The sequence below is a fragment of the Rissa tridactyla genome, chromosome 6 (assembly GCF_028500815.1).
Source record: "Rissa tridactyla isolate bRisTri1 chromosome 6, bRisTri1.patW.cur.20221130, whole genome shotgun sequence".
NCBI classification, from domain to species: domain Eukaryota; kingdom Metazoa; phylum Chordata; class Aves; order Charadriiformes; family Laridae; genus Rissa; species Rissa tridactyla.
Genome location: NC_071471.1, coordinates 40,418,920 through 40,436,029, shown reverse-complemented (window position 1 = coordinate 40,436,029; position 17,110 = coordinate 40,418,920). Strand labels below are relative to the sequence as shown.

The 17,110-nt window shown below is 41.2% G+C and overlaps 1 protein-coding gene across 11 annotated transcripts in view; it reads right to left on the bottom strand.

The window, feature by feature from the left end:
* Positions 1 to 17,110, bottom strand: part of ANK3 (ankyrin 3) — a 382,298-nt gene that overhangs the window by 69,906 nt on the left and 295,282 nt on the right. For all 11 annotated transcript variants that reach the window (XM_054206394.1, XM_054206393.1, XM_054206384.1 and 8 more), the window contains 7 exons: positions 16,437 to 16,535; positions 16,249 to 16,347; positions 15,770 to 15,865; positions 12,520 to 12,592; positions 12,254 to 12,316; positions 4,494 to 4,617; positions 1,486 to 1,588 (listed from right to left, as the gene is read on the bottom strand). In XM_054206394.1, the coding sequence (XP_054062369.1) occupies positions 1,486 to 1,588; positions 4,494 to 4,617; positions 12,254 to 12,316; positions 12,520 to 12,592; positions 15,770 to 15,865; positions 16,249 to 16,347; positions 16,437 to 16,535 (657 nt within the window). The remainder of the gene's footprint in view (positions 1 to 1,485; positions 1,589 to 4,493; positions 4,618 to 12,253; positions 12,317 to 12,519; positions 12,593 to 15,769; positions 15,866 to 16,248; positions 16,348 to 16,436; positions 16,536 to 17,110) is intronic.

Here is a 17,110-nt window from a genome sequence, read left to right as displayed (position 1 = left end):
TTATTCAGCATAGTGCTGGTTTTAGGTCTTGTTATTTGATCAAATGCACCCTAGCTGCTAAATCAACACCATCTACTTTGATGGTAATCACAAAAATGGCCAGAATCATAAGAAAAAATAATAACGTTCTCAGACTGAAGAACCTTTCTCTCCTCTGTAATTTCCATCATATCAAGAAGACTTAATGAAGGCTTAGAAGTAGGAATTGTCAGAGTAACTTTAGGTTCTCAGCCCTGAAATATCATTTCTTTTTCCAGTGCCAGTACTTGCAGATTTTATTTTCTGACTTCAAAACAAAGAAAAGCAACAAAATTACTGCTACGTAATGTTCAGAAACTCTCCCCAGATGGCTGCTGCAAATCAAGGTTATTGGAGTTTTACAGCATGTCACTTGAAAGTAACAGCCTATTAATAAACATTCAGTTGCTAAAGAGAGAATCCAATTTCTGCCATTACCATAATGTTACCAAAACTGTGTGCAAAAGCTGTAGTAAAACTGGATAATTTATACTACACTGGAATTTACAGACTAACACAATCAAGATTTAAAGTGCTTGAGTCCTGCTCTGTGGACCCTTTCCCCCAACAAAGCACCCTCTGAGATCAATAACCCCCCTGTGCAGGAATACTTGCCGCTGCTGAGAGGTACCTCTGTGAAAACAGCAGCAGAAAACCTGTGTTTCATTACAATCCACCTTATGCTCTTCCAGGATATAAACAACAGTTCCGCTCCACAGTCCTTTAATTGCCAAGATTTCTACGTGAATTTTTATTCAGCTTCCTAGCAGATCTCCAGCTTCTCTGTATCAAGAAACTCTTGAGTAACTCAGATTTGAAAATCTGAAGCGAGTCTGTGAAGCAGAATGCTGAGGAACTCACAAAGCACACAGTGCCCTATCATCTCCAGCATTAGCTTTTAGAAAGACTTTCCCACGCTATAATCAGGTCAAAAGATTCTGCTTTTGTTGTATTAGTCATTGCACAAATGTTTGGAAGATACATAAACTGGTTAGAGCATAATAGCTTAATCTCTACAAGGCCAAATTCTTCCCAAGGGTGGAAAAACAAGGACAGCAGCTGGAGTCCCATCCGTGTAGGCAGAACGGGCGAACGTAATCCCCAGGCTATACAGTACAGACAAAGGTTGCTTAGTGTAAAACCCACCGCTCCCAGCTTATCAAAGCACTCTAAGGATACATGTAACATTAGGCTCATACATGCTTCCATTGACTTCAATGGACAACCACATACTCAGGAACACAACTGAACACAACTCAAAGACTCTTTCGGTTTGGGACCCCATCAACCTGTCTCTTGCAGGATCAAAACCACAATGGGGTAAACCCATGATTTCTCTCATCTCCTTTCTTCTTTTTCAACAGTTAGAGTAGTGATAATGTCTGCAAGCAGAGCTGTGTGCTGCAGACTGTCATCCCCTATAAATGCGAAGAAGGAATACCTGGTGGCAGAGACGCAAGCACATACCTGATCCTTTGCTGGTACCAGCAGTTCTTCAATCATCATGCTGTCTCGGGCATAAGAACTTCTGTTCAACGTGTAGGACCTATCCGAACTGAAGGAGCGGAGGCTGTTGTATTTACCATTTATCATAGAAAGTGCAGATGACAATGAGATGAACAAAAAAATAAAAATAAAAAAATTAATACATGCAACTTCCAGGGATAGCACAAGATGGCAAAATATACACAATCTGTGAAGTAAGTACAAGGGAAAAAATGGAATGATAAGTATTTGACTGTAGTTAAATATCCCCTTCCCTACAATATACATAAGCAAAATCACAACAGATGTTCACTGCTTTGGCAATAATGCCATGGCTTTAGAATAAATGCAGAAAAGTGTATTCAAGTATTTAGATGAACTTTGATAAACGTCTTCACGCCCTAATCCTGAAAGGAGACCCATGAGGGCAGGTCCCGGGGGAGCTGTGGGTAAGTTCCAGCGCCTGCCCACATGGCTCAGATTGCTGAAGCAGGTCTAACTAGGAGCAACTTTTATGTGGTGTGGTTTTCTTTGTGGCTGAACCACTTTTGACTTTGTTATAAACACTCCAGCTATTCCTTTCGTTAGAAAAAAAAGATAATAATTTTGCAATGAAAGAAAAAACAAAAGAAATTTCCTTATTGATGATTAAATACAGATTCCAATACTTTGGGGATTATTTTGTGCACGTTAGACTCTTTAGAAATAACTATGATCACTCTGAATGTGTTGCAATTAAATCACTGTAGGAGCGTGTTACACTTAACCCTGGAAGATACATTGTGGTATGTGCTAAAAACATGCTGCAGGCCTAGACATGCTTGCTACGTGACAAAAAAAATAAAGTAGTAAAAAATGTGAATTAATACAAAGCAACAACCAACAACATATTACACTTTTGAACTAGCAACACTTTTCAGACTCAAAACTCTACAACTTGTCTCATGCAGTTTGTAGTTGTTAATCAAACTTTTCTAGTCCCTTAGCACACGTTCCTCCTTGTGTTGGAAGCAGAACTGGGATCTTAATTACACACTGTAGGCATATGTTAAGCAGACTTTTACATGATAAAGGGCATAAAGAAATCAAGTTATATTTGTTATAACAGAGGGATCCACAACCCACCCCCCAAAAAAAATAAGAAGCATGTCACTTTCCAATGCTGAATAAAATGAAGATGAGCAATGGCAGCAGCAGAAAGATGTAACACGATGCCATGCCTTCTTACCTGACTTTTGGACTAAAGCAATTTACAGTGGAAAAGAAACAGGAGAAATAGAAAGCAAAGAATCAGACGGGAAAAGCAAGATGTTATGGCTGGGTGGTTTATATATTTAATGTGTTTATTTCTTAATGTTACACTCAGAATCAGTAGTAAGATACATCCACAGAATACTTTTTGCTAAATAAAATACTTTACAGGAAAAACGCTGTATTTGTCTCCTCTGAGCATAACATGTGCAATGTAAAAAATGAGCTACGCAGCAACAAATAGTAATGGCACCGCTAAAATCAGAAGCACGGGGAATATTAGATTTCTCTCAAAGAAGGCACAAAATGAGGTTGAACCCTCAGATGTACCTAACAGAACTTGCATGTGAAATTTTGCTCTCCCACTTGCAGAGTGAGACCTTAGAGGTGCGCAGGAAGGGTTCTGTAATGAGTAAAAGGTGCCCAGTAAATCAGTGTCACGCTCTGTACACAAAGCGCGCTCCCTCTCCACCATCACCGCAGTACTTCAGACCTGACCACATCTGATAGTGCTGGATGATGACCTTGCTCACACCAACTGCTGTTTAAAAGCAGCATGTCAGCTTTGTTAATTCAGTTTACATAAGATTCTCCCTTTAGATCTGTTTTGCTAGCTAATGGATTATTTAAATGCATTTTGGTATTCCTCATGAATGTATTATCACATAAATACTTATTAGCGTACCTAAAAATTGTAAGTGAAGCAAAACATGGCTGGGGACTACTAAAGAGCAAATTTGCACTGCCTGCTTGCTTTTCTAATGCGACCATAACAAACAAGACTGAAGGGCAGACATCTGAGCTTTACCTTATGGGAGTTGCCATTCACTGTTAGACAATGAACTCACTTTTTAAAACAGATCTTTAAACTGCAGCATAGGAAAAAGTCCTCAGGGCTCCAGCTTATGAGGTTTAATTATTAGCTTCAGTACGATTCAACTGTCAGTAAATACGTTGCAAATCCACAACTGTGGAATTAATCTCTGCTCATACAGCTTTAATTGTTTTGAGCAACGCACGGTGCAGGCTTTAGCAAGATTCAAAAATGAAATCTAAAACGTTGATCTAGCAACACCTGAGTTGAAATCAACATTAGTCAGATATTATATTAAGTTTACAGTAATTTATCAGCTTCACGGAAACTTTGGCCTGTTTTCTGTAACATGTAATCTGTTCCCTGTCAAATGAAACCCTACGACAAATTTAGGGTACACCTGCTTTTCTATTTTTTTTTTTTTATTTTTATGGGCTATCTCAGTTGGATTATTCACTTTAAAGAAATTAAAGCACCAAAATAGCAAAATGATTGTCATTCAGTTTTTCTGGCATTTACATTCTTCAGCTAAATTAGTCCATTAAGGAACACTCTAATGTGAGTATCAATTTGACCAGTGGTAGTGAAAAGAAACCTGGTTTTCTGGCTGTTCTAGATCAGTTTCTAGACCAGTTGCAAACTGCTAGCAAAGAGGTGCCTTGGAGATCTTCAGAGCATGAGCAGATACCAGAAAAAGTGAATAGTTTTCTGTCTCATTGCCATAAGAAGCTGACATGAATAAAGAATATGAAATAAAACTGCAATGAACATATGCTTTAAAGGCGCAGTATTATTATAACACGGAAGTACACCCCCTCTACTTTGTTTCGAAATAGACTCCAGCTTTGTGTGAAAGAGCAGGCTTGGTTTGTAAAAACTTGTAACCGTGGTGACATGCAAACACGAGAAGCAGCAAATAGAATACCTGGCAGAGCGGGCTCCCAGGCTGAAGCCCATGTATCCTTCAGCAGGCAAAGAATCATCTCCCAACTCTTTCAGATCCTGGGGTCCGAGGTATTTGTCCGTATCACCTGTCATTGCATCCTCACCTGCCAGTGCAAAAGCCAGGCTGAAATCAGAAGCTACACGTATTGTAAGTGTTTGTGTGCTTAGTAAGTCATAACGCCCTCCTCTGCTCGCCAACAAGGAATCAATCCCGTCACCCCCACCTTCCCTAAGGCTCTTTCCATGTCATACGTCAATTATCCACCCTCTGAAGCGCCTGAGAAAAGACTTTTATTGGGGGCAAACGTAAGAAGCAAAATTCCACCTTGACGTAAATCCAATAAAGTTATACGAGGGGATGACTTTTGCCCAATCGCTTAAGCAAGCTAAAGGGTTCTTCTGTACTTTGCACCGTTGCACTCACTTTTGCTTTCCTTACCAAAAAGCCCAAGCTGACAAACTAAAGTCAGGTCATTCTGTACACAAAAATAAAAAATACTTGGCCGTGCGAGACAGCCTGTTTGCCCACCAGTACTGAAAAGCCCAGCGAGCTTGAATGGATGCAGAGTAAAAGAAAAGGCCTGCCTTCCACCTTAGGTGCTTCTCAATAACTTTTGCAAGTTTGAATGTAAGAGGGGATTTACTACTTTTTTTTTTTTTTTTTTTTTAATGAACCGCTTCATACTCCCAGGTCGATTTGCTGAAGGTAAGTACTTCCTGCAGCTTCTTGGGTGCCCAGCCCGGCGGGGGGCGAGGGCAGAGCGGAACAAAGCCTTGCCCGAGGGAGAGCCCGGCAGCCCCAGCCCACCCCCGCGCCGCACGGGCAGCCCATGGGAAAGCGCCAGGCGCACGGGAGACACGGGCATCCACAAAGAAGGCGCTGATCAGGGGTTTTTTTAGGAAAAGAAAAAGAAAGGAAAGAAAGTTAAATCTTCAGAGAGGAGGGCAGGCGCCGCAAAGGGTTAAGGGAGCGCTGACTCTCGCTGGGAGCATTTGCATACCATTACATCATGCAAACCTACATTCCTGCATTGACAGAGCAAGTCCAAAATATGCCTTTTGCGGTTGTAGGATCCTTTTTTCTACCCACCCCCCCACCACCACCCCCTCCGTTCCCTCGCCAGCACAGAGCTCCCCATAAACTCATGACTTGCCTGCATCCACGCTCTCCTCCTTTGTTGTGAACGCATTTTAGGTGTGTAAAAGTTGCACAACAGAGAAGTTTAACAGCGTGTTCTGGACGGTAAGTGACTCCCCAGCCCCAGCTACACGTTTCCCACTTTCATTCAAGAAGTTTAGACTAGTTTCCATTCACTTAACTCAGGAAACCACAGGCGAGCTCTGGTTTTAAACTAACAATCAATTCTAAAAATATCCCTTCAGCTACCGCTTTGCAAACGGCAAACAACCAGAGTAACTTTCTCCTCCAGCCCAGCAACAACCAGTATTTTAAGTAACAGTTTAAAAGCCCAAATGTTCATAATATACGAGAAAGCATTCAAAAAAAAAACAAAACAAAACCAGAAACAGAAACATTATATATTTATATATTAAGTTAAACTTTAAAAAGTCTTACTGTTTTGGAAAGCCATTTTCACCAGTCTGGTCTATAAGAATTTTTTCCCTGATGTTTCCAAGAATTCCTATTAGTCCTATTAGTCCTTAAGCAGTGATTTAGAGTTAATCTCCAAACCAGCACAAGCAAACTAATCCCTGTGGGTCATATTCGTTTTCCACACAACAACCGAGATCTTCTTAACATCTTGATCTCTTCGTATGTATTTTAGGACATATGCATCTTTGTCCTCTCAACTCAGATCAAAGTTCTTTGCAAATATGAAACGAAATGAAAAATAACGACTACAGTTTTTTTAAAAAAAAAAAAAAAATCCCCTTTTAATCACTCTGCAGACATCCCTTTAAAGCTTCTGCTGATTGGATTACAGCCTCCCTTGGCAAGCCTCTTGAATGGTGACATAAACGCAGGCACTCCAGTTATTTGTATGTAAATAGGGGTGCTGCGAGGGTGTAGTTTTTCTGTAACTCGATACCGGGGGCTGAGCAGGGAGCGCGGGGCTGCGGGAACGGGCGCTGAGCTCCGCCCGCCGCCGCCGGGGCTGGGGCCGGCGCCTCCCCCCCGCCTCTATCCCCGGGGGGGGGACGGGGAGCAGGGCTGCGCCCGGGGGGCGCAGGCGGGAGTTGAGCACCAGCTGCTCCGAGGGGACCGACCCCATTCCCTCTCCGCCCCCCAGCGTGGGGTGGTTGTGTCCAGAGGGAAAATGTAGGCTCTTGAGAAAGAAAATGTAGGTGCTTGGGAAAAACGACCTGCAGCCTGGGAGGCGGTGGAGTGGCCCAGAGGGGGTCAAGCGGTACTGGGCAACTTTAAGCAACTAACTGGACCAGTAAGGTTTGGAAGCTTCTGCCCTTACAACACCTGCAGACGAGCGCTGCACCACTGTAAGGAACCGAGGAGGCACTTTCTCTAGGAGCGTCATTTGTCATAGGCAAGGTAGGGAATGATAAAAAGTTACTCCAGTTGAGCTGCAAAATACATTAGATGTTATCCTGCTCTGCAGCTTATCCAGCCAGAGCAGGATTACTTTGATGAAATGCTCTCATCAAAGGAAAAGTTGCATCTAGGAGTGGTAATTTCAAAGAATTCCAGACATTGTTCTGTGATCGTGGGAGGCTGGAGCAAAATGGGTGGTGCACGTTTCAGCAATCCCGCTCTGTTTAATTAGGTGCCGCAGCCTAATCCTCTGTGTTTCAGGTAACACTCAGCACACTATATTCCTGCAGAGAGAGGTCCCATGGAAAAGTGATGAAAAACTTCATCTCTGCACACAAACAGTAGAGAAACACCCGTGCAGTGAGGCACAGATGAAAAAACACCAAAGAAAGAGAAGGCTGCATTGCTTTGCTGCAATTGCCATCCTTCCCTTCATGATGTTACATGTTGAAGAAAGATGATGGCCCTGTTAAGAATGGGCAAACACAGCCCACAAGTACAGGAAACCATTCAAAATGCAGGAAAGAATAGCAGCAGTAGGTCAAAGCAAAGGCCCATCCATTCTGGTATACTCTATCTCTGACAGCAGCCACACTTCACAGAAGAATATAAGAATATGAAGCCGTGGAAGTCCTCCGGGACCTTTTTCTAGCTGGCAGTGATTTGAGCACACGTTTTCTAAAGCCGCAAGAGGTTTGTATAATGAACAGGTATTTTTTTCCCCCCCTTTTTAAGTTCTCCCAATTACACTTTGAACTCACTTTTTGTGTTCCCTACACCAAGGATGTGTAAAAGGAGTCACACAATTCAACTACCTGTTGCATGAAGAGCAGCCCTTTTAATTCAAGCTGAATCTGCATCTTGCTGGTTTCACCAATGCCCCCTGTTCTTGGACTTCTGGAGAGACAGCGAGCATTACTGCACACTTTGCCACCCACTATTTTATACATTATAGCCTATTCCTCATTCAGCTTTTTTTCCTGGGATAGACTGTCCTACTCTACTCTTTTCTCCCCAAGAAGCTTTTCCATGCCTTTTATCACCTTTTCCCATGTTTTTCCCATTTTTCTGGTCCCTCAGCACGTCTCCTACAGCTGGGAATTGCAAGAGTACAGGGTAGGTGCTCTTTTTAGAGGCCGGTGAGAAATACAGGCTCTCTGGCAGCAGGAGAGAAGGCATCGTGTGGCTTGGGGAAGAGTCCCAAACAAAATTTAATCATAGCCTGGGATCCAAATAGGCATTTGTCATTGGCTTTGCTAAAGATCCCCAAAGCTTTCACCACTCCCTCGTCACGGCCTGTCCAGAGTTGCCTGACGGCAGAAGAGGTACAGCCACAGGGAAAAGCAGGATGCTTCCATAGTTGGAGCCAAGGTTTTGGTTTCCTGCAAGTATGGAGAAGAGCCAATACCAAACCGCTGAAACTTTTATGAATCTGTAAAATTTGATGGAGACAAAGAAACTCAGAAAACTCTAAGCATAAAAGTATAATAAATCAACCCCTCCGAAAATGATCGATAACAGACTTTCATGCATGGGGATGCCCTGACTTAAACTGCTGTACCTCAGCACCTACTCGGGGATCAGGCAGTGTGCACTCATGCCCTATTAGGACATCTGTCTAATCTGCCAGGAATTGATTAGCATGATACTTAATCCTACTGAGAGAGGAATCTCCATTAAATAGGTTTAAAACAGTGTCCTTATTTACACCCAAAAGAGTTTGTTATCTACTGAAGACCAAATAAAAAAAAAACCTAAAAGCTCAACGCTAAGTGTTTTCTTGACAATGATTGTCTAAATTCTCAACACCTGAACTGTTTTTTTTGTTTGGATTTTTTTCCCTTCACTGCTCACATAGTCTCACCCCTCTGTAGCAGTTTCCATTGCTTGCTCTCCCTTCACCTCTGGGATAACAGGGCAGCTTGGGTGGGGGGGGGGTGGGCTGTCGTGACAGAGTTCATTGCTGGGACGCGGCAGTCGCAGCAGGGCCCTGGCATCCTCCACCAGATTAAAACCCTTGCACCCGCCGGGAGGGATGCTCCGAGGCTGCGCATGCGACCGCAGAGGAGGGGGCTCCGACAGATGGCTCGGGCTGTGCTTTAGCATGGCTGATTCCTGGCTCCCCACCAGCCCCACGGCCGCAGGTCGCACCGCTGGGGCTCCCAGCTGCACAGGGCATGGGGTGCGAGCTCACATCTGGAGACAGTAAGAGGAAAGACCCAGTTCTCGCAGTCTCAGGTTTCACATTTATAAGATTTGCAATCTCCTTAAAAATAAAAGCAGAGCACATGTTCAGTGTGCATTGGAATTGCTCTATATTCTTCTACAAACTTTCTGCTACATATGAAGATGAACCTGCATTTTTTTCCCCCACAAAATCATGTTCACATCTTTCAAAAAAACACCATTTCTGTTTTGCGGTGTAGCAGTTTCCCAGCATTTAACCTCATGTGGGCAGATTTGCCAGAGTAGTCTAGGAAAATGAAGAAAAGGTCTTTCCTCTCAACCAGTCTGACTCCAAACTAAACCATCCTCGGCAGTGAAGAGCAGTTACACAATTTCCATGTAAATACTTATTTAGCGGGCACAGCAAGACATAAACGCCGGGAAACAGTTTCCTGACATTTGTCTCTGAGCTCTGAGACTCCTTGAGTCTCCTCAAGAAACATTGAGGATTGTGGTATATTGATAAATCATTAAACTAGTTTTGGCTGAAGAGTCTTGGCTGATGACATGAATGTTAGCCAAGTGAAAGAGAGCTTGGATTTGGGTGGCAAATTTGTGCCCTTCTCTCACTTGGAAATCAGCTCCCTGGCTATGAGATTTCTCAGAGTGCATTACCATAGAATCATAGAACGTTTCAGGTTGGAAGGGACCTTAAAGATCACCTAGTTCCAACCCCCCTGCCATGGGAAGGGACACCTCCCACTAGACCAGGCTGCTCAAAGCCCCATCCAGCCTGGTCTTGAACACTTCCAGGGATGGGGCATCCACAGCCTCCCTGGGCGACCGGTTCCAGTGTCTCACCACCCTCACAGTAAAGAATTTCTTCCTAATATCCAATCTAAATCTCCCCTCTTTCAGTTTGAAACCATTACCCCTGGTCCTATCACTACACTCCCTGATAAAGAGTCCCTCCCCATCCTTCCTGTAGGCCCCCTTTAGGTACTGGAAGGCTGCTATAAGGTCTCCAGGCTGAACAACCCCAACTCTCTCAGCCTGTCCTCATAGCAGAGGTGCTCCAGCCATCTTGAACATATTTATTTCAACTGGCGTAAGTGGATGCATTGTATATAAATACCCTATCAACATGGAGGAGTCGCAGGGACGGACACTGGTATATTGTCTTTAGACATGTGCAAGTCAGGAAAGAGAGACAGGCCAGTGGTTATTACCTCAAAGCCTGTAATTCATCACATGCCTCGCACATGGGAATGTTTCAGCATACATTAATAAAATACCTATTATTTGATTTGAAAGCTCCCTTTCAGTGTTAGGTTTGAAAATGACCCTGTTGTATATAAGCCAGTCTCTTAGCTCCCCTAGTCACAACATGGGTGCGGAATACAGACTCTAGGCAAGGAATTGATTGTATTACACCTGCACTCTTAATTTTTGATTTGGTTTGTTTTTTGTTAAACTGAGAGTTAGTGACTACAAAAGCCTTCCACAGATTTGGCCTTAAAAATGATCCCGTACATTGAAAGACACATTTTACATCTTTGGTTCTTATATTCAGATTCCATATAGGAGTGTTCCTCATCCGTACCTCGCCACATGCTCTGCAGTGGGATATGGCAATAGTTCATGCTCTATTGACTAACACTATTATGCACCAGTGTTCCAGTCAGTTAAAAAAATACAGTATTTTGAGCAGTACAATAAGCCTAAAAGAGTTATTTGGAAAACACAGGTGTATGATAAGAACACTCTCCATTTGGAACTGTAGCAATAGGAACACAATAACAAACTGAAAACAAACCAAAAGCCTCAATGCATGAATTAAACAAGAGCTGCACACAATGAACTTTGCTAAATAGCTTTTACACCTTGCTGCTTAAATGCTATAAAAATTAAGTAAATATATCAATAGGAACAAAGAAAGAGAGATTAACTAAATAAGCACAACAAAATTGAACCCAGTCACTTGTTTTCCTACTAGAGAAGAAAAATCTGCAGTTCTAATGCAAGTGAATCGGGACACACACAAAAAAGCACCTTCAGGACACTGTCGTCCTCTTCATCAACTCAAGACCTTCCCATTTCTGAATGTCACCTGGGAACCTAATCCCGTACTGGCCTTTGGAATCCCGCAGTTCCTGGTGAAATTCGCAGAGACTCCTGCACATCCAAACCAGAGGAGGTGTGACCTAACAGGGCATGTTGTGGAGGGGAGGGAAGCAGTTGCCAAAGGAGTTTTAAATACTTGGGGACCACCAAAGCCACATCAAACCTGCCCAGCACTGAGCAGTCAGCTGGGACGGGCAGGGTGCTCGTGCCCATAGCTCAGGAGGCTTACTTAAAGGCACTGAAAACTTTATTGCCACTCACTGCCACATTTCATGTCACTGCAGGATGGTACAGATGAACTCTCAGCTATGAGGTACTTCCTTAATACTAACAAACACCAACATGTTGAGTCCAACGCATCACCGTCTTTATTCAGGGCAAAAGTAATCTGATGTGTTTTTACTGAATGTCTTGAGTGAAATAGTATGTAAAAAAAAAAAAACAAACCAACACTGAAAAACCCTGAAAATACTTCTTTCCAAGCTAAGGGTCCGCTATCAATGTAAATCAACCATTTGAGAGCTGAATTCACATCACAATTTAAAAAAAAACCAACCACCCAATAAACCCATTCCTTCTGCTGTTCACTTTCACTGGCAGCTGTTTCTTCCAAAGCATTCTGATATTTGACCCTTTTGTCCAATATTTAATTTTTTCAGTTACAATAATAAAACAATTCTCCACTTTACAGAAGCAGCAGCAAAAGGACTATTCCAGGAAAGCAGAGGTAATTTGATTAAAAATTGTGAGTAAGAAATTCAGAAAAAGTTAGAGGATTATCGGCAATAGCTCAAAAAATTTTTGAAAGTGTTCTTAATTGTAAAGCATAAATTATTGTTAGTGGGATAATAAGAAAATTATCTGAAAGGATTAATTTTCAGACAGATAAAAGGAAGAGGCTTAAGTTAAAATATCACTGCAACACAAAAATGCACAAATACCTTCTTCAACATCTGACAAATATTCAGCATCACTGAGTATTTCAGGGGCATTGGCTTTACGAACTGCATGATTTAAATAAACAAAATTATTAAATAAAAGCATAGACTATCAATGCATCAACAAAACAATTGATGTAAAACAATAAGGAATGTGCAAAGACCATATCCAACTAATACTGTTTGGTGGTTGGTTTTTTTAAACAAACATTTCTTAAAACAACAAAAGACTGAAAAATATGCAACACGAGGGGCTTATTTTTTAGTACCTTCATCATCAGACATATCAAGAACTTCATTCATGGTTTCGGGTACATTCATTTTGTGCTTTTCTGTAACAGTCTGTGAAAGAAAATAAAATCATTTCAGAGTGCGGATGTAAATTTTTCTTAAAAATAATAATTATTTTAAAAATTAAAAGCAAGATAGGACATATTTTTATCTGCAGTTAGCAAACAAGATGTATTTTTTTTATTCACTTTCATTTTTATAGATGCGTTGCATTATACATTTAAATAGACTACAGAAATAGGCAATATTATATTTGTGTTTTAAACTATATTTACATTTTCACAGAAGAAAAAGCATGTGCTGAAAACCTAGAAGATGAAGATATCAAAAGAAGAAACAAATGCACTGAAAAGAGTTTCATGTTAAGAGTTTAATAAGAACTCTTTAAATACTCATCTAAATTTTAAGCAGGAATACAACATCACTATTTAAACTAAACTTTGAGGGAAGTATTTATCCTTTGTCATTAGAAAAATGCTGCAATTTGTGAGCAGGCTCAATCTGTGTGGTTTTTTTCCAGAGGTGCCTCAGCATGAATTGTGTGTTTTTCCCACAAATGAGAACAATTGTAACCACATGCAGCTAAATGCTGCCCTTACGGAGTTTGGGCATGAAAGACACTCAGAAGTGGTTGGTTGATTTTCATCCTGATGTTTAGAGCGATTCAGACTCTAAGACCAATATAAAAGAAAATTTGAAGCAGAAAAAAAAAAAAAATGTTACGAATGCCTGAAATCTGTTCCTGGGATACCTGTGTATCCCACAAATGACACACGCACGCAAATTTTACTCTTCAGCTGGGGAACTGTGCAACAAGCACTGGGGAAGTTTTAAGTCATGCAGGAGACCCTGCAGAGTTACCATTCAAGGATTACAGTCGAATAAAAAAAAAAAAAAACCACACCCAAAAAAAATCCAAACCAACCAAACAAAAAAACCCCAAACGCCAAACAAACTCCAGACCAAAAACCACCCTCATCTTTATGGAGTTTTTATATTTATTTTTTTATATATATATATATATATCTAAAAATAAATATATATTATATTATATTATATTATATTATATTATATTATATTATATTATATTATATTATTTTTAGCCACCATTACATCTTCATATACAAACAAGAAATCACTAAGAAGTTCAGGAGGACGAAATAGATTTCCCATTTTCATTTATTTTAAAATACTTCAGCTTTTCTCTGACCTGATGAATCCTCATTTGGCCGTTCATGTTTCTTGGGCTACTGTCATGACTTGATATAGGCAGAAGAGGTCCTGCATGCTCAAACTTCACAAAACTTATAAAAAGCCTCACACTTATTTCATTTTGTGGAATGAACTTACAAAGCTTTTTAACACATTATTGCTGTTAAACTAGCAAAATCACAGGAGGGTTCTTTTTTTTTTTCAGGCACTACTGGATTTTTTTATTGGTGTTTGAGTATAAGCTGTAGTAAAATTAGCTGTGTTCATCCCTGGTTTCATTAAACTTACCTTTGGGAAGTGTTTAGCCACAAGCCTCAAAAAATAAGTCTCATCAGTCAAACTGAGTTTTTTAGACCCTCAGTTGTAAATCAAATCTCATGTCTAGACTTCCAAAGTCTGACAATTACACACTTGTAACTGATAAGCAGCATATTCTGATTTTAATGGAAATTATTTCTGGGCTTCTCTTGAGAGTAGGTATTTGGGGTAGCATTAGCCTTTCAGCATCTAACATTTCTTCTAGCACAATTCACAGCCTGATCCACCATCTCCCTACTCTTCTTCATCTACAGAACATAAATGATCTGCTGCATCTTACGCAACAGAAACTCTCCCAGCTTCTTGGTTCTACAAGCTAAGAATGACTTTGTGATATTGGGAGTTCTTAGCTTAAAAACATGGGTTTTCTTTTCCTGCAGCTCCCTAGATGTATACTAGGCAACCATTCAAGTTCATGCTACCCTGTATAATCTTCTCCATCAAATTTCTCAGGTTGTGGAAAACTATTTTGGAATCTTTCTAGAGAGAAATATGTTCCTGAGAAAACCCAGAGAGAAGCTGTAAGAAAAAACTGTGATTTTTTTTTTTTTCCTGGCATATTCCTTTAAAATTTATTGTTCTGAAATTTGTCTTTTGTGTCGTGGATTTTCTGTAAGCTACTGAATTATAGACCACAGGCAGGAAAGTCACAGGAAGAAAAGGCACATGCAGCAGCAGAGCTAAAATCTGCCTGTCACCCCAAATGCTCATTGTAGTGTAACCACCTGCTTGCACTGGCAGACGGCACAAATGGGCGATGACAAGACATGGAACACACAGTAACTGTTTTCTGTCTCTGATATGCCTAAAAATATATATGTGTACATAATTCTCTTTCCTCTTTTTAATCAGAAAAAGAGTTGCAGAAAGGAAAAAGCAAAGTTGGAGCCAATGCTCTGAATTTATGTTCTTAAGATTCAATTTTGGCTTTACTACTATGGTGGTGCATGGAGCTCCTCAGCTCACAGAAGCAATTTGTCAAAACGTTAATGAACAAAAGATCTTTCTGAGAAATATTTTGGATTCTGTGAATCACCATTTTTCTGATAGCGGATAATATTTGACCACTGCTAGTCCCTTTAATCTCTCCTGGCTAAGGCTGCAATAAGCCTTCCTGAGAGGCCAGAGAGAGAAGCTGGAGTTCCTGTATACATCAGAGAATGAATTCCTGGGGCTGCAGGAGTTGACTGCGGCTGTGTGCAGAAGACAGCCTTTCACCATCTTTCAGAAGACGCCAGAAACTACCCACTGAGGTACTTTTAAGTAAATTTCAGCCACTTTTTAGATTGGAATAGGTTTTCTCAGGCCAAATACAAGTCATTATAAACCAGTCCCTTGGCAAACCCTCCCAAAAGGCAGAAGCAGCTTCTATTTACGCAAGTCTTTTCAATTACAAACAAGCCCGTATTTATGTGTTTTGTGCCCTAAACAAGATGTGGGGAAAACCACGGCAGCTATGACCAGTCATTTAACACCGTCCATTTTCTGCTCCGTTGGTACTCTTTCTGTGTACATCCTAATAACGTCTACTACCTTAAAAATATATTGTTCATATTTGACTTAACATCCACTTCATACTGCTAAAAGGAAATAGGAGGAAATTCAACTGAAATCTCAGTAGACATGTAACTAAACAAAGCTGAATACACTGGCTTAGGAAAAATTCTTCCATTCACTACTGAATTAAGCTGTACTTACAATTGTAGTCATGGTCTCTTCTGTCACCACCTTCAATGTGTCAACGACTGAAATGTAGCCAAGTCGCTTAGCGATGGCGAGGGCAGTGTTTCCATTCTAGCAATTGAAACATTTATAACGAAAGTTGAATGTTAGCAAGGAAAAGTGTAGAAACTGATAATTAACCGTAGAAGAATGCACAATAAAGGCCAAATAAACGTTTGCATGTTGGTTGACTGAAATAAATATATAACTAAGTTTTTAACTCTTTACAGAAATGGGATGAAAATGAAAAGATTTTCATATGTTTGCTGTTCTAGTTTTGGAAGAGATGATGGCATAGAGGATGCGGGGGCGATGGGAATAGGCTTCCTCTGCTCTTTTCCTCTCCACCACATACATTTTTTTCACATTTCCCTCGTTCAAATGCTTTATGCGGGGGTGGGAAAGCTGAGCCCGAGGGGGAAGTGGCGGCCTCACTATGTTCCCCTTGCACTTACCACAGTGAGCTCGTTGGGCGCCGCGCCGTGCTGGAGCAGGACGTTGATGATGTGTGTGTGCCCCTGCTGCGCAGCCTGGTGCAGCGGCGTGTACCCGTTCTGCAGGCACAGGGAAAGGGAAAGGCTGCAGTGGGCACGGCACAGAAGCCACCTCCACTGAATGAGCGAGGCAGAGGTGGAAAACTCACCTTCGTTTTGGCGTTAACTTTTGCAGAATGTTGCAGGAGGAAGTTAACAATTTTTATGTTTCCGTAGTGGCAGCCAACGTGCAAAGGAGTGTATCCCATCTAGAATGAATGTAAGCAATTAGTAAACGTGAACATCCCACGCGTCCCCTGACAAAAAAAAGCCATGAAACAGCAAAAATACTGTTAAGCTTTATTTCTTTGGCCTACATGAAAAATCCTCCAACCTTGGAAAAAAAAAAAAGCACACCTCATGAATGTTGATTCAAGTCCTGTTCTTTGTGAACCTCTCTGAATGCCTTGTACTTCTCTAATCTTCAACACACGCAGCGTTGATTAAAGATTTGCCTTCCTCTCCAATGGTCAGACTGGGGTAGAGCCCACCTTTTAAAATAAATGTGCGTATAATGCCTTGCACAGTGAGCTTCACATGCTAGGTGTTCCCACAGTGTGATAACAACCAAATAAATTAAAAAAAGTAAGTAATAACAACTTTCTAAAAACCAGGCATGCTGAGGACTGCCTCAGCTACGGCGCAATTTGCAGCTCATCCATTCTGACTGAAACACCCGGAAGGTAAATCTAAAACAATGCAACTGATTTGCCAGCTCTGCCAGAACAATATAGTCCTACAGAAACTGGAACACCAGCTGGTGAGTTGAGGCTCTATGACAGAA